Here is an 18,913-nt window from a genome sequence, read left to right on the forward strand (position 1 = left end):
GTTATGTAAAAAGGAAGAAAATATCCATGCAGTGGATTAAAGGCAGATTGAAACAATGAGCAAGTTATGTAAAAAGGAAGAAAATATCCATGCAGTGGATTAAAGAAATTACATGCACAAGTAATTAATTAAAACAATTACCACTAGCAAATTGGGGTAAGGAAAAGACACAGTACAGTTGGATTACAATCTAAACCTTCAGCTATATACAATTTGTAATTATACCATGCACATTAAAAATAGGCATACATTTAGAGCAAAGTTCCAAATCTACTTTGTTGTTTAAATAATTGTGATAAAAATAACTTATAATCAACTTTGTGATTATAAAATAAGTTTTTAAAATGTTAGTGGTGTGAGATGAAGCAGATACTAGAAGGGGCTAGGCAAGATTTCTATTGGAAACAATGCGGAGAAACAAATTGCAAGAATATATATTTATGGATTAAGTACTTCAGCCTCTAAATTGTTATGAAATACGGCATAAGCTACAAATGTCTGGCTGTATTTTAATTAGGAACTGTAATCTTTAAGTAATTTTTACTCATTTTATCAGTTATTTATCAATTATAACTTACCCACAAAAAAACAGCTCTTAAAATCTATTTTCAAGCCCAATAAAATGCAAGGTTTATTTCGCTATGGCTTTTGCCTGACATTATCAAGGCAGAGCAATCCATTGTACTGTATGCAAACTTTAGCCTAGTGATGCTATATGCCTACAGTACTATCAAACATGAAAGGATTCATATGATCAAACACAAGCTGAAATAGCAGATGCAAGAAACTGGAATATTTACAGATTTTATGAAATGGAGCTAAGAATTTTAAGTTGCCAGAACAAGAGAAATACAAGCGCACACACACACACACAAATATATTAGAAATCTAATATATTAGAAGTTAGAATTAGAAACTGTGTATATTTGGAATATCCATGGGAAAATGTATTTAAGTGAAATTTCAAATAAATAATTTCGGTTTGCCAAAAAAAAAAAAAATCTGAACTAGTTTGAGGTTTTCTCGAGTATGATGATGTTGAGGTAGAAGTATGCCATCTACTGCTTGATCTGAACACAATTTAAGATGTAAGCTGTCCTTAGTTGCTTGTGAATGCACACTCCTACTACCAGAACGAAAGTTTAGAATTAAATTTTAACGGAATAGATTAAGTTCTACTTTTTTCAGTTATCAATTGTTTTGTAGAAATAAAATTGATAAGCCAATAATCTCCCATAAATGAAATTTGAATTAATGGATTTTTAAAATTCATTCCCTTGCCTACTTCATCTCTCTTCCCGTCCAATTACACCATGAACAATTATGCTTGGTCCTTGTTGAAATACCTGTGGCTTCACTTACCTGTTTTTCCTTGGGGGGAAGGGTTTTCAATAAAACCTCTTGCAATACTATTTGGGGAATTTATGAACTCACCTTCATAATTGAATGTCAACAGTAAATGGCAATCCTATTTTCAACTCAAACATGGTATTTAATGGAACACTAACGTAAGATATTTATTTACTTTCTGTATTATTCCATTATGCTAGAATTCAAAGCTTGTAATATTGTAAGTTAAATGTATAGTTTGCATTTATATTTAATGAATGATAAACCATTCAATGGGAGAAGAGAGACCCTTGTTTTTAGATACAGAATTGTATGAGGAAGCTTCTGAAAAGCATGGGTTATACAGATGCAAGGGGAAAAAAGAACTGTCCGAAAATTGGTGGAGATTTCTCTAAAATGCATTTACCCAACTTCAGAGAATTCTTATATGTTGTCCAGAAACAAATCATCACCATTTGAAGAGACATTTTGGTAAATGTGCAAAGGTGTTTAGGACCTTTCAGCAATTAACATTGTTTAAGAACTGTATGGTTTTTTTCAAAGTGAGATAGGAATGGCGTGAAAACAAACCAATTTAATATAAAGGTGGAACCTTGCTGTTAATGTACACAATTCATAACTATTTTATTTGTTATAATCAAAGTGGGACTATTGAAGCAATTTCATAGGTGTAGTTGTAGCATGTTAAGATATTCAAATTACCTTCACTTCAAATTGTAAATGAAGTGCCCAATCATAATCTGACAGTTGAGTAGACTATCATATCACAGTTTAAAATAGTCTCATTTTATCAGATCAAAGAACGAAATCTATCTTTTAATACAAATAACGCATAACTAAAGTATGTATATCCACTTTATTCCGACATGGTTTCAGAAAAATTTAGAATGAAAATTTAGAATCATAGAATTACAGGGCTGGAAGGGACATTAAATCTATGGAAATGAAAAGAAATGACTTTAGTCATGGCTAGAAACAGCATGATTTAAAGAAGAGATGGGCAGCCTATGTGCTGGGTGATCTCTCTTGCAACTCACTGTGGCTCCCAGAATGAATAAAGCCATATTTAAAAAACATTATCCCCAATTTTTTGATGGCAGACCAGTTTAACACTTGCAGAGCATAATGGCAGATGTCTTAGAAACAGGCATTAAAATCAGTCTGACCCAACACAGCATTGTTGGGGTAAAAATGCGAAGTAGGAACCTATTCCACTCCATTTTGAGTTATACAAAATAAAAGTGAGATATAAATCTAATAAACTAAGAAATTAATAAACAGATAATTATTTTTAACTTCCTCGCCATTAAATTTAGAATTTTGCAAGACACAAAATAAAGTAGTACACTAGCTACACCAACTCTCAAAACTATATTATTAAGCCAATTATTTAATTTGAATTATAGACTTAAACCTATCACTATACCACTGGGTTACCTCTACAGATGAACGGGATTCCCTGGATGCTTGCAAAAGTATCTTTTGTCAGATACAAGTAGAAGTGTCCTGTTTATCGATGATTACTTGATCATATAATAAAACATGCAATAGATATACAGGAATAAGTTCAGACATTGCCTTTGTTTTAGTGCCAAGTAATATTTATTTTCATGCAGGCTAATCTAGAAAAAAAAAGATCACCAGAAAAAGAATTTGTATACAGGTAGTCCTTGACTTTGAACCCCAAATTTATGTTGCTGAGATTTAAGTTGGTTTTGTCTAATTTTACACATTTTCTTGTCACAGTTAAGTGAATGATTACAGTTAACTTTATAATATAGCTTTTAAGTGAATCTGGCTTCCCAATGTATTTAATTTGTCAGAAGGTCGCAAAAGGGGGTATGACCCCAAGGCACTACAACCTTTATAAATGAGGCAGTTGCAAAGCAACTGAATTTTGATCATGTGACCATGGGGATGCCGCAATGGTAGTGTGAAAAACAGTCATAACTCACTTTTTTCAGTGTCATAACTTTGAACAGTCACTATGAATTGTTGTAAGTCGAGGACTACCTGTATATTGTAAGATCTTCAAGAAATCAAAGATGCTAATCTTTCAAGATTTCTCCATGGAATGTTCAATTATATTAATTACACCACCTTCAAATTAGTAGTATAGCTCAAAAGGAATTATAAAAATAAGATGGAACCCTCAGATTTGATTAGAGGCAATTCTTTGGTTATGACCATTAGTTCAGTGACTATTCAGTTACAATGTCTCTAAAGAAGGGGATTTATCATCATTCCTCAGAGTACTGGCCATCAGTGTCACTATGGTCATGTGATCATGATCTGGCTACTCCAGGCCCAGCTTCTGTTTACATCACAGTGACCTGAGGCTCCCTGCCAACTTTTCACAAAATCAATGGGGAAATCAGCAGTAAGTCACTCTTGACGCTTTTTCAACCAACCGCATTCCATAATGCCCACCCCCACCCTCAACCAACCGCATTCCATAATGCCCACCCCCAGCACACTCCCTGCCAACAGCTCTCACCCACTGGCCTGCTTGCCTGGGACTCCTCCCTCTTGTGGCTCAATGACCCACAGTCTTGGGATTATGACAGTAATCAGGCCTATGGGATTGCCATTACTAAGCAAAGTGGTTACCTGATGTTGCACTTTGGCTCCATAACCTGGAACTACATGTAAGTTTGAAAAATCTGTAACTCAAAATTCAGAACATCTATTGCAGCCAATTTGTAAATTCTTATGGAAATACAATTTAAAAAGGACAAATGATATGCAATAGACATGCCAATGTGAGATAAAATTCTAATTTACTGCACATAAGTGAATTTAGCACTAAAATAATTTACTTCTTTGATTTATAAATTAATCCAATATTGATTACCAGAATAAATAACTCATAAAAAATCTGGAAATGCAATAAATTTTTCATACTTGGTAGCAATCTCATAGATCTCAACGATTTTGAAAGACAATTCAGCTCAATATAAAGCAAATATTAAATATTAACTGTTCTTGCCATTTTTCTGTGAGGCTTAACAAAGCCTTATATTTTCACAAACGATACAAGTTTAGCTGTGAATATGACAACTGCCAGGATACTATGTGCTTTTTAAATTACATATAATTCCTCCTTTAGAAGATTAGCAGACTAAGCTGTGGAAGTATGGATCAATGGCAAAAGTAACTTCATTTTTAACAAACAAGTCCCATAAAGAATTTAATCTGGAAACTACTTTTATGCTACCATATAATTCCACATGTGGATTTGTACTTCATCCTAAATTTGGATTTTCCTTAACATAAGGATTTAAAACATTAGATTTTGACTGATTCATTATAAGAGTAAACAAATTAAGACAGAAACTCCTATTGTTTATTCTAATTGAAGATTTTTATCATGTAAGTTGTCTTTATATACTAAGTATTTATCTACCTTTAAAAACAGTTAAAACTGGTTATGTAGAAATATTATATTATATATAGCAATATTAATTTAATGATTGAAAATTCTTACTCAGTTTTATACAGCTTGTAAATCTTAACATTCGTTACTTTTTTCCTATTTGCACTTAAATGGCTTGTATCCAAATGTTACCTGAAAGAACTGAAGGAAAACTCATTATTGAAGTTCCATATCCATTATTGATTCAGAATTTTTCAATTTTAAAATTCAAACTATTGAAACATTTGAATAATATAAATTATAAGTGTGGTCTCAGATTCATAATATCTTGTAGTCTCTAGGCAATAACAATTTTGTGTCTTTTAACAAGAATTTAATGTCTTCAGTTTGCAGTGGGTGGCTTTGCATCTCATAACAGTCATTTTATTTCCCCCTTTGGACAATTTAAATTCCATCTATTCAAAACATCAATGAAAAAATGATAGTTAAATATTTTGGGAATGCTATTATTTTACATTTTTTATATATTTGTTGAAATATATATATTTTCAATAGTGTTGACCCCTAGGTCTGGACTATATGCCAATTTGTAAGTTCATGTTTTACTGCAATTTTATTTTCAGTTTGATCTACTTTTTCAGATTAGGATCATGTGATCCCATAGGAAAACTTAGTTTTATAAGTAGTTATAGTCAGCTGGTTTCCCAAGCCTTGAATTCAGTATCTCAAGTGAATTATCAAAAAGCCTTAAACAAATGGAATATAAAAATAAGTTAATACATAACTTATGTAACTTAGTAACTTAGTACTGTTACTGATTTTGAGAAACAACTTGATACCTGGCATATACTAGCCCTCCCCAAAACGGTGTCCTCCAAATGTATTAGAGTACCGGTTTCATAATTCTTAGTCGCCATGACCTGATATTGGGAATTATAATAACTGAAATACAATTTGCATAGAGGGTGCCATGTTGGGGTAGGCTGGCATATACAGTAAAGAGCGGAAGAAACACAGAAGGCATTGGTATGGGTTATAAAAGCCCTTTTATAAAGCCATTTTTAAACAAAACCAAAAAGTTTACAAAAGAAAAAAAGATACAGAAGAATAAGTTGCTTAATATATTCAAAAAACAAAAACAAACAAAAACAAAACAAAAAAAAGGGAAAGAGAGAGAGAGAGGAGAGAGAAAATAAGGGTGACACAATTCCAACATGCTGAACAATAAAGGGTTCTTTTTTCCATGTTCTCTTTTAATACAAAATACAAGCCAAGGGTACACATATTTAAAACAGAGCTCAATAATTGATATGCAGTCCTGGGAACCCTTCAATAAAAAGCAAGGCAGGAACTTTTTTTTAAATTGCAAGTACATACAGAGACTGGAATATGTAAAATTAAGTAGCACGAAAGACTGTCACACAATTCTACCAATGCATGTTGCATCTATAATTCACGAACATGGTTAACAATATCATGTTCACTTCAACCCCCCTCCCTTTAAAAATCATTTTTATATAAAGCATTACATTCAAACTGATCCTTAGTACCATGCTGCAGATTTCATTGTCAACAGACTGACAACTTTATTGGTTATTTATCATGACTAGTGGCCTTGGTACCGCATTTGAATGTATGCTTTCCAATAATCCGGACAGATTTAGAACCCATCAAAATAGCTAATTCCAAGACAAATATCCATGGTATCTAATTCAATCAATTTCTATCTGATACAAAGAGCACTTGCTCATTTGTCTCTTTCTATAATGTGGGAACTGTTAGGGTTTGACTGTGCCATGTTCCTCATAAACAAATTATGTAAAACTCTTATATACAATTTTTGTAACAATTGTTTCTCCAGCAGTAAACCACGAATTTCTAACACACATTTTGTCAGACTGACACTCATGCATGCGTACACACATGCGCTTTCATTTCCACTCATACAAGATACTTGAAGGGTTTTTATGTTATTGTGGCTATAGCAAGTTTATGTTCTGCCCCAATGCTGTATTCTCAATTTAAAAATCCCTACCCAGGTATAGAAAATGTATACACAATGGTATTTTACAATCATACCAGACATGCTCTAACTGATGGAACCATTCCACTGTTTTGAACAGCACTTTTGGGTCAACAGATCTTTTTAAAAAGGTTAACACATCAAATCAAAATGTAGTGAATGCTTTAATAGACTCAAAATAGAGAAGCACTTGCTTTAAATGTTAGAAGAGTTTTTAAACAGAAAATAATGAAGTGTAAGTCCTTCAGCGAAGCAGTAAACTGAAGAAAGTGGGAAGAGATACTCCAGCCAAATGTCAGCTTAGTTTTGCTTATAAATTTTGGGCCCTGAAAATCATCGCAAGTATATCCATATCTAGCTTTTACACTGTGAATTTCACACAAGAGGAGTTAATCCCAGACTCCAACTGAAATTGAGGGGGTGTAGTGGTGGAAAGAAAGAGAGTTTCAGTAACAGGAGGACCAAGGTTGAGACCAAGCCATTCAAATCCAGTCATTTAATCAAGTTAATTGAAAAGGGGAAAGAGTTAAATCTTCCCCAAAACACTAATATGATTTACCAAATACCTAAAATCATGGGAATCGATTTCCTTTTATTTTATAAAATCATGTGTCAACATTATGATTTGTTATAAAAAATAAACACTCCACAGAAAAATTACATAAAGCAAAAGCACCAATTTCTACAGCTCATAAATTTCCAGCATGTTATAGCATTTCTTCCTTAGCTCTAGTTAAGCTGTCTCATATACTTGAGTAATGCTTTAAAAATCAGTCTAAAAGTATTAACAGTTTCAGTATTTGGTGCAGGCAATTACAATTGAGTATATTCAACATTTATATCACATCAACCACCCAAATGCATATACATTTCTTTCTCCCCCCCAATATATTTCAACATGATTTTTTAATACCAGATCAAACCAGTCATTATGCCCGTGCATTTTGTTTGATCTGTGGTAGAATAACATACCGAAGAGAAGTCATCACAAAGAATGTATCTAAATATTATCCTTTTACGGTGTGCAAGTTATTTCTTCAGTATTATAGCCACCATTACCTGTTCAGGCCTCAAAGGTAATGTGTAACTACACACCTCTCAAAACTTGACTGAAATTTTATGTATACCCCTGTTGCGATCACATTTATATATGAAGCAATAACTTAGATACACTAAACATATTTGCTTTTGGTTTTTCAGCAAATGCAAGAAATACTTAATTAAAACTACGTCAAAAAACCTGCCATTCCCAGGATGCAACCAATATAGTGTGATTAGCGCTCACTGGAATATTACCTATTTGTTTATCTGGCAACACTTGTTCTATGGAACAAAGTAATAAACTAATATAGCTATTGAATCCCTAAAATACCTCACATAAAAGCAATATGCAGAGAGAGACAGAAGACTGCAAAATAGAATGAAATATTTAAAATATTACTTTGTTGCTGTTATGTGAACAGTAGGGGGAAAATTAATGTTCAGTCTCTGTATTGGTTATCAAATGAAAAAAAGGCCAAACTACTATCTGAATTAAGAGATTTCAGGAACCTTGAAAATATTTTTGTCCAGGAGTTAAATGCAAGGTTCGTGAAAGCACAGCATTTGATTTAGGATTAAGAAATCCAATTGCCATCATTTATCTGGAAGAAAAACAGAGGAAGAACCTAAATGGCAACCCAATTCTTATTACACAGTTGTATCTGTTAGCTAAAGCACAGAAAGAAAGAAAATGCATATTATATAAAACAAATCTGAATCAGCAGCAAAAATATATATTGCTGGCTGACCATAATAATTAAGAGGTAATCACTTCAATACCTGCACATTTGGATCAACTGCATATACTAGGTCACCAAGTAATTAATTTGTAGGATGTGATAAGACTGTTTTGAACTCAGAATTCAGACATAATACTTAGCTATAACCCTTCAACATTTAAATTTCAAATTGGCAAAAATTACTCCGCTCAAATTAGCTTCTGTCCAAGGAGAAACTCAATGCATTTTCACTTTCTAGATATTGTTCAAAAATTATTAAGCCAACATCTAGATCAAAGATATCACTTCAAGCCAAGATGTGTGTATTATTTTGCTAAACGACCAGATTTATATTTGAATCAATCACAGACACAAGTAGCATTGCTTTAAATAAAAAGGGGAGGATAAGCCAAGTATTTTTGAAAGACAAAATTATACTTTGTTGGGTTTTTGAGTATGTATGCGCATGTGAGAAAGAGAAAACCAAAATTATGCTTCATTTTCACTTTGGCTTTGTCATACTTATTATATAGACCTAGACTACGAAGAGAATATTTTGGGGTTGCTATCCACTTGACTTTTTATAAATTTACAGTATATAAGCAGAAATATTACAGTATATAAGCATAGATACTAAAATGTAAATTCTGGCAGGATTGCTGTTGTATCAATCATGTCTTCCAGTTTACACCCTGTTTCTTGTTTAACACGGGTATCCAGCTTCTGCTAACCAAAAATAAGGCTTGGTTATGAACCAGCACTCACTCTTCAGAAAGGGAAGTAAACAATGAAGGGTATGGTAAAACACATTATGTTATAGAAGCAGGGTATTCCAACTTTGCGAAATATATTTAAATGAATACCCAGTGGTTGAAAAAGATACTGTGTAATCACTCATTCAGTGCATTGATCAAAAATTTTAAAGCAGTTATTCCAGCTTCCAGAATTTCTCAATGAAATCAAACGTAATGGAAAGAAAGCAGAAAAAGCACAGAAATTTCAGAATAAGCTAGAAGGATATTAATGCATTTTAGCCAATGGAAATGTTTGTACTAAATCTTTGTCCTAACAAAGGATATAAATGGTATGAACAGGTATGACCTTCTCAAAGCCTGGAACAGAGCAGACTAAATTGTTACTAAAATAACGTTGGCCACTAAGATAAACAGTGGAAGCCAAAAGATTCAGAGTATTAGAACTTGCAATGCATAATGGAATTCAAAATAATTCAGGTACAAAAGGTGGGTTTACGTCAACAAAAATGCAATATGCAATAATCTATTCGTTTTAGATTCAATTAAGCAAATTGACTTCTCAGCTTTGGAAAATCTATTCTATTTGTTAACAATGATCTCCAAGTGTCAGCTTCAATCTTATTGCTTAACAGCTGTAGTAAGCTTTCAAAAATATATCTTTAGTTAGCTGTTAATTTAAATCTAAATGGCTTTCAGATTTGTTGGGGAGAACGGAATGGCCAATAGAGACTGTGACATCAAAACATAAAGGTTTTTTTAAAAAAACAAAACAGAAGAATTGTACTATTAAAACAACTAAAGTAAAAGTGGCATTCACAGCCCAATAGTTAAGCCACAACCAAAACCATGTTCTACCCCTAAGCATATCCTCTTTTCCTTACTCTCTCTCAAAAAAGTTTCTCTCCCACACCACCGTTTAATCTTCACCAGACGGGACTTCATCTTCAGACCCTTCATCCCCAGATTTGTCTGGAGGAGGACTAACTGATTTCTTCTTTTGTGGAGGACTTTCAGGTTCATCATCATCATCTTTAGGGGATGGGGTTTTTTCTTTTGATGTCTTTGAAGCTGTGGAACGACCGCCCTTTCCTTTGCCCTTTACCGGACTAGGTGTAACTGAAGAAAAGCATCAGAACAATAGTAAAATATTTGATTATTACATCACATATTTTAATGGTGAAGATGCCCATACTCCAAATCAAAGGGATTTTTATTTATTAAATTTATTCATTTCAGTTTATAAAGCTGTTAGTTTCGGTATCCAAAGCAATTCTATATACTGCTTTCCAATCTTCCAATAAATTATATTAATTATTGAACACAGCCAGCACTATTATGAAAATATGCAGGATCCTTATTTAGCAAAGAATCAAGTTGAGCTCATATTATCTATATTTTAATAGCACAGGCAGCCTATGAGTAATTTTTCTGACACTAAGTTTTGGTTGACAATGTTTGCCTTCCAATTTTCCATAACATTAGCAGCAAAAAGCTAATAATGAAAGCAGTTTTGCTACAGTAGTGCTTTCTACTGCAAATATAGAAGGCAACAGCCTTTTTGAGGATAAATAGACATATTGATAGGAAGTAAAGTACAATTCTATACATTTTTCATTGAAGCTGAATTTTAATAAGTAATATGTAACTAAATAAGTATTGTATATTTGAAGATATACATAGTTCTATAGGTATCTGTACATGTCAAAATGAGCAACACTGTTCTCTTTTGAAATAGAATGAAAATAATACCACTTGAGGGATCTAAAAGACACTAATATCACTTGTTTTAATCAGCACTGGCAAGTGGTCTGAACATAATACTAACAATGATAACATCAGAAGAATCCCATCCAAATCCAATCAGAATTCTGATTCTTTGAAAAAGAAATAATCCACAAATGAACTTTTAGTAGTCTATTCAATTATATCACCCACAAATCTGGATTTAACATTGAGAATCTGATTGATATCCTTCTAAGCACACACAAGATGAAGAGCTGAGAAAATATAAATACTTGCAAACAATACATTTCATTCTGTTATTCTTAATGGATGTAAAATAAGAACTTTTGAAGCAAGCTAAGCTCACCTGTAGCCTTTAGTCTTGGTTTAGGCATTTTCTTTTCTTTCCTTTCTGGTTTCGATTTCTTAGCCACTTTTTTATTCTTCTTTTTAGAACTGCCATAGTCACTATCATCATCATCTTCCGCAAGGAAGTCTTCATCGCTGGCAGAATCTTCTGTGCAGAGAGAGAGGAATGAAATGTCTCTAAGAAGAGCTGTTCTTGTTCACTTGGAAGAGAGACAGAATGAGGGAGAGAGTCTGGTAGGTTGATCAAGAGATAGGAGTCAGTATTCTTGGCTTCTATATCCTGTAACACACTTGCTAGAATTTGGAGAAATCACAACTTCTTCGCCTCAGTATTTCCTCATGTAAATTTGCGTTAGAGCTTGTGATAAGTAGTATTATTATTTAAAATAGCAGTTGCATAGGCAAATTTCTTTCCCTCAAAAGCAATTAAGGCTCAAAGCCTGACCATTTTTACAACAGCTGTTGTAGTTCTACATCAAAGCCCTTCCCAGTCTGTCATGATTCCTTTCTTGTTCAATATGGTCGTCCATCTTGTAGCAAGTTGTAGAAGTGCCCTTTGCAGTCAATATCAGTAACTTATTATATAGAAAGAGTATCTTACTCTTCCTAAAACAGACTTCCAGGTTTTGAATCCAGGTTTCCATGATTCTAGTTCATCAGTTCACAGATTCACTGGGTTTATGTTTATTTGATACATTCACTAAAATTTTCTCATGGCTCCCTACCTTTCACCATTTAGAGCATGTGTCTATCAATTTATACAACAGACAAGTTAGAAAGCTGTACTGCAGATATTTTAACATAAATTTGTTTTTAAACTTCTGGTTTATTCTAATTGTGAAGATAAAGATTTGAAGCCCGTCACTGTATCATGAAGCCAGATAAGATGGTACTTGTAATAAAATTAGACTGTTCAGACTATTGCCCAGTGCTGAAGGTAAAACAGTGATGAGTGGCATTTTTATATTCTTTGCATTTTTCTAGCAGAATATTACCTAAAAAATTGCCATGATCTGAAAAGTTTTTATGTCCTGAATTTTAGGGATAGCATATTTTTTAATCCTCTGCTGCCAATAGACATCCTGGACATCGAGCATATCAACAATGAAATGGATGTCATATTTAAGAAGATGAAATATCATGTTTGATTGTCTGAACAATTAATGTGGACACCATATCAGTCATGGCTGCAGACTGATAATTCATTCTTACGTTCCATATATCTATACATGCGCCTCTGAATGTCACTTACTTTCCTGAAATGTTGTCTCTTCCTCTTCCTGCTCTTCCTCCTCACTGCCCACATCATCCATTAGCATTTCTCTTTGCTTGGAAGCAGCTTTGGATGCTGCTTGCCGCTGCTGACGGACATTTTTGTGGTCTTCTTTCTCATCCTCACTATCCTCTGTTATAAAATCAGAAAGATCACTAAATATTGTTTGTTCTATATACCATTTCCAACAGGCAGAAATAAATATGTAGAAATAAAAGTCCAACTTTCCACAATGGAGTGTAGTTCACTGAATTCTACCTGTATCTAATAGTTGCAATTTGTAATTATTCTGAATATGATTTGATGCAAAATATTCCTAGTAATGCAACATCCGGCATCAATTGTCATCTACATTATACTACATATCAAAAGCAAAGATAACTATTACTCTTTATCCACTTCTATTTCCTTCATTTGAGCTGTGGTGGTGCAGTGGTTAGAGTGTAATACTGCAGGCTACTTCTGCTGACTGCCAGCTGACTGCAATTTGGCAGTTCAAATCTCACCAGATTCAAGGTTGACTCAGCCTTCCATCCTTCCGAGGTGGGTAAAAAGAGGTCCCATGTTGTTGAGGGCTATAAACCACTTAGAGAGGGCTGTAAAGCACTGTGAAGTGGTATATAAGTCTAACTGCTATTGCTATTTGGCTTTTTGAACTAAGCCAAACCTTTATATGAGGTTTGAACCACATGAACAAAAGTTAAGTAAATCAGAACCAAAACAGTGGGTAGAGAGATCAAAATAAACAAAACAGGCAACATACAGTTTAATTTCTATTTTATTCCTCTGTATGTTATGACATATTTTTTTGTTTACCTTCAACATGCCTCAGATCAAGAAACAGCTTGATTTAGTTCTGATTTTACCAGTTTTCATATATATAAATGGTTACTTACATACTGTACTTCAAATTAATTACATTCCAAAGATTTGTTTAAGATTGCATAAAACATTACCTGAAATTGTCTGCCAATCAATCATGTGTCACATAGATATTAAATGATATTATCTTTTAAACACATCATTGGAAGACATTACCTGCAGCCCTTTTTCTAGATCTGGAAGCAGCTTTTTTGTTCTTCTCAGGCTTCACTTTTTTTCCTTTTTTGTTCTTTTGAGAACTTTCATAGTCACTGTCAGCTTTACCATCATCTGCTCCTATATCATCCTCACTGCCAAAATCTTCATCTGAGAAAAAAAGATGGAATAGTAGTAGTAGAAGTAGTAGCAGGAGTAGTACTTGGTTGATACCCAGTATCAAGTAGCTTCAAGTACTTGGAAGGTACTTGGTTGATATCTAGGACACTGACAGTAACCTATATCAACCATTAGCAACAGTCAGTGGTATTTGTGATGTTTAATGAATAAAAGAAATAATAATACAAATATTCTTAGAAATTGGCTATAGCAGCCATGGGAAGGTTGTGCTTACTCCCAAACACCCCCAAATAGGCTCTGCTCAATGTTGAAGAATGCAGGGAGTTATAATTCAGAAATAGGTTTCCTATCTCTGTGCTACATAAAAACAAATCACATGGTACTAACTATTCAAATATTAATTTCAAATATCAGAAATAAGTAGATGAATTAAACCAAAAAGCATTAAATGTTTCAGGCGATAGTAAAAGTGAAATCATTGATTACATACTCTGATCAAACTGCCATCAAATTGCAAAAATGGTATAGTTACCAGCTGAATGCGAATCATCTCTCTTTGTCTTCATGTCCTTTTCTGAGTCTTCACTATAAAAAGGAAAACAATTTTAAATTATTTCCAGAAAGATTGCTGTGATGCTATTATACTCCCAGAGAAGCAACTAATTGGTTAATGATCATAATGTATTAATTTTATTAGTTTTATTAATTTGATCAATGAATGAATGAATGAATCAATCAATCAAAAACTAATTTTCAATTCTACCACTCCTTTAAGATGAAAAATTGGATAATGACGGGAACTTGCAGCTTAACTGAAATCTCAGTTCTAAGGGTGTATTTGACTGAAGTTCACAGACGTCATAACTTTCTACATAAAGTCTGATTTACAGAGAAAGCAAAAGTTTTAATAACTTGGCAAAAACATTTCTGAAAAAATGCAATTTAGGAATTCCAGCTGAAAATTAAATTGGAAATATTCAGATTTTATTCAATAAGTTCCTAGTGTGTATCTTATACACACTACCAGTTTTAATTTTTCTTATTTAGGACAAGAAGAGAAAGGAAGTGCTTCTTAATATTCACTTTTCACATGACTTAAAATCAGGAAAAAAACACATCAACTTGGTATAAACTAGTTTGTTAAGATCTTTCAATGAAGTGCCCTGCCAACATGCCAATGACTCTTCACATCCCTTTCATGGTTACACCAATACTGGAAAAGTGTCAATCCATGATCTGACCTGTCTACAATTCATCCTAGGTCGTTTCAGTAAATTTTTCTTCACCATGGATTCTCTGCTGCCTCAACTATTTACACATTTGAAGATTATAAGTGCTTCCTCTTTCATCTTTCCTGATGGAAGTGGAAGGAACATACTTTAATAGAATTATAATAATTTGGGCAAACGTAAACTTCATACAAAATTTTCATACCCCTTTATGGTTCTTAAATCTTGTATTGATGTACTGTGGTATGAAATGGAAAAAGTTAAGATATATAAATTAAGTTATATAAAACAAAAATAGTATTTTGGTTGTTTACTTATTTATTGATTATTATTTTTTTGGATTCTTTTCATATTTAAGTGGTGCCAAATGATTTTAAACTGACAACTCTTCTGCTTACAATAAGAAAAACAGGACAGAATTAATAAGTTTTTCTGAATCCGCCCTCACCCTATATATATTATGCTTTATATACTATTCCCTAGCTTATTTTGTATTAGCAGTACAGGTAATCCTTGACTATAACCATTCGTTTAGTGCTCATTCAATGATATGCTGAAAAAAATGATTTACAATTGGTCCTTGCACTTACAATTGTTGTAGCTACCCATGGCCAATTGATCAAAATTCTGGTGCTTGGCAACTGGCATGTATTTACTATGATTATAGCACCCTGGGCCATGCCATCACCATTTACAACTTTCCCAACCAGCTTCTGACAAGCAAGGACAATGGGAGAAGGATATCATGATATCTTGGATATCATGAAAACAAAGCATAAATTGGAAAGATATGCATGATAGATGTGATGAACTATTGCCCACAGCAACCAGTTATAATTGTTAATAGTAAAGGAAACTAGGAGTGGTAGTTTAACAAGTAGAACTTTTATCTTTCCATGTTCATTGTTACAAAATTTTAAAATTCAAAACTTTCTAATTGGACATAATTTGTAGGTTAGTAAACATTTATATATAATTCATACTTTCTTTAAGGTAAGCTAATAGAATATATAGCCTCTAGATACACAAGCACAGAGACAAATAGCACACACCAAATCTAACTACTAGAAAACTATATCCAGCTTACCTGTCCTCCTGAGAATTTTTTCCAGACCTCCTCTTATTTTTTGCGTCTCTTGGTGATGAACGCATTTTCTTTGCTGGAGGGGCTGAATCTCTACCATATTCTTCATCTGCACAGTAAACAAGATTAAGCAGAATTAATAAATAAGTGATTTACAAATCTGTCAGTTTAACTTTAAAATCGCCATTAAATATACTATTCTAATAAAAACAAAAGATTAAATTTTGATCAGAAGTATTAAAAATTCAGAGTTCCTTTTTTTAAAAAAATAGCATTTTATAGACTGCTGTTATTTATTTTATGCAATTTAAAATTTGCTATATTTTCTTGCATTTTATAAGTGAGTGAGTGAGTGAGAATGAGCTGGAAAGAATACTGAGAATATATTATTTAAACGAAATTTAAAAAAAACCAAAGATATTCAAAAGGGTATCTCCAGTTTAAGTAAATAAGGATAACAATATATGCAAGCAGAGGTAAAGAATGCCAAGGCAAAAACCAAAGAAAAAAACCCACATACAAACAAAACAATAAACTCTAAATAAAGCAAAGTAGACCCCTACAAAACAAAACCTAAAACACACTTAAATTGGCAACTTGAGATTGAGCTCAGTGAATGAATGAAAAAGTGTATTAAAATTATGATAGTTAAAAATATTGACCCAATAAAGGCAAATGTGAAAAAAATCTCATATTGGACATTATTAGGAAACTTAAAAATGTAAGCCAAAAATGTAAGCCAAAATTATAATACTTGCATGCTAATCTCTGTTGTAATTACCCTGACAATGAACTGAAGAGAGCATCAAGGATTTCATAGTTCAACACTGAGTTACATAAATTTTGTTTTATTATTAAGCTTTTGTTTCTTATTTTATAAAAATCTTAATACAATTTATAATTAAATTGAAAAGATGACAATAATATGGAATTTTACTATGTTTTTCCTTACTAAAAATACAATAACAATTCTGGTCATTATGAAATTACAGGAGCATGCCATCTTTCTATCCAAGAAAGGAAATAAATTGTATAGGTTCCAGAAATGTTAACAGAAAGCCATTTCTGAGCCAACAGAATAAACTTTCTAGAATCATAGAAACTAAGCAGCTTTCTCTAAAAAGATCTAGGTAAACACCTCAAAGAATCACTTAAACATAGCCCCTGACTAAAATACGTAATATTTTTCAAACATTTGTTTCCTGTCGCTTTTCATAATTGTAGAAAAGTTTTGCTTAGGAATTGAGTTACCTGCATCATCTGATTCCTGAAACTGCGAGTAGTCTACTACTTTTCTGTTCCTGAAATAAAAGAAAGAAGTATTAACTTGGGGGACACTGAAAAATTACACCATATAGAATTGACTTTTAATATAAAGAAAACACATAAATATTAATTACAGTTGCCATAATTCAGTATTCCATCATCTGAGATTTTGACTAAAAAAAAAGATTTGGTCAATAAAGGTAAACATATATTTTGGAATATTTTAATAGTTTTTCTCCATTAATTCACCCAGATAGAAGTCTTGCAGGGAATTCAGATGACATAAAGGGAGTACTCCCTAGTTCCTGCAGGATGTAAATACATGATATACTACCTTAGTGACATTTCTCATTGCTCTCCATATTCAGAAATGCCTAAAGTTCCAGCAGTTGATCAACAGAAACAGTTGATAATAAAGCTAAGACTTGCCTGACTGATGCTATGGGTCTAATTAGCAACAATAACAAGCAGGATTCCAGTGTATATTTGAAAATATTTATACGTAGTCTAACAATATGGCAATCATATAACAACTGAAGAGAGCAGAAATACTATTGTACATCTTTTTAATTTCATATAGCTAGGAAATGAACTACTGTATATCAAAATTCCAACAAACTTCATATCACAATTTATTCTTCAAAACAAACATGGTTGGAAGTGAAAATCACATATTAAACACTTGAATATTCTTTCTAGAAAAAAATGTGACTATTCTAAAACAAAACAAAATATGACTTGCTCTGATGTATAAATGCATCCTTTGTAAAAGAGGTTATAATTTGTAATAGGTAGCAAAAAATAATTTCATATGCTTTATAGATATTCCCGAACTATAACAAAAGTTTAGGTATTCAAAATTCATATAACATTCTTAATTCCAGAGATATTTAAAAAAGAAATCTGACACTTTGTCCAGTGACTTTATTTAAGTCTTATTATATACATAATTCTCTTAAGTGCATTCTCATTAAAAACAAGTAAGTATCATCAAATTACAATCCAATTTTAGCCAAAACACTGGAATGTATTTTGGTACAAGTTATACGAATGCATCTTTAATGAGAGAACATGTAATTTCCCACAAAAGACTAGATTCTGGATTAGATACAGAATTCATCTATCATCAGAAATATTTTCATTAGTTCCTGAATATACCTTCTAACCACTTTCATGAATGCCTTATCTAGTTTCTACTAAGGGTTCAGCATCATTTGTCCATCCATATATATATATATTTTCGATAAATAAAGGTAGTTTTAAATTTACAACCACAATTGTGACTGGAATTTCTGTTGCTAAACAACGCAGTTGTAAAGTAAGGAAATCACATGGCTACATTACTTAGCAATTATAATATCCTGACAGTCGTGGTTAACTAAGAATCACTGAGTGACAGAAGCCCTAAATAGGAGCGTGGAATGCATAGGAGGTTGAGAGAATCCCTGCCCTTTTGACTGCCCTCCAGTGGCACTTGGCAGCAGTGGAAGAACTGGAATAGAAGCCTGGACTTTCAGCAGTCTCATTTCAGGCAACTTAACTTCAGCT

General features: G+C 32.7%; 1 protein-coding gene across 5 annotated transcripts in view; it reads right to left on the reverse strand.

Moving 5' to 3' along the window:
- Nucleotides 1-18,913, reverse strand: part of NUCKS1 (nuclear casein kinase and cyclin dependent kinase substrate 1) — a 36,817-nt gene that overhangs the window by 2,023 nt on the left and 15,881 nt on the right. Inside the window, exons 2-9 of one of the 5 annotated variants that reach the window (XM_081948329.1) lie at nt 17,351-17,400; nt 16,103-16,208; nt 14,319-14,371; nt 13,667-13,816; nt 12,608-12,760; nt 11,354-11,503; nt 10,146-10,380; nt 5,754-8,392 (exon numbers count right to left, since the gene is read on the reverse strand). In XM_081948329.1, the coding sequence (XP_081804455.1) occupies nt 10,181-10,380; nt 11,354-11,503; nt 12,608-12,760; nt 13,667-13,816; nt 14,319-14,371; nt 16,103-16,208; nt 17,351-17,400 (862 nt within the window). In that variant the 3' untranslated portion in view covers nt 5,754-8,392; nt 10,146-10,180. Of the gene's footprint in view, nt 1-5,753; nt 10,381-11,353; nt 11,504-12,607; nt 12,761-13,666; nt 13,817-14,318; nt 14,372-16,102; nt 16,209-17,350; nt 17,401-18,913 lie in introns of those variants that run through there. The other 4 variants (XM_081948330.1, XM_081948331.1, XM_081948328.1 and 1 more) reach the window with 4 other exon arrangements.

The sequence above is a fragment of the Natrix helvetica genome, assembly GCF_964273705.1.
Source record: "Natrix helvetica genome assembly, chromosome: 3".
NCBI lineage: Eukaryota > Metazoa > Chordata > Lepidosauria > Squamata > Natricidae > Natrix > Natrix helvetica.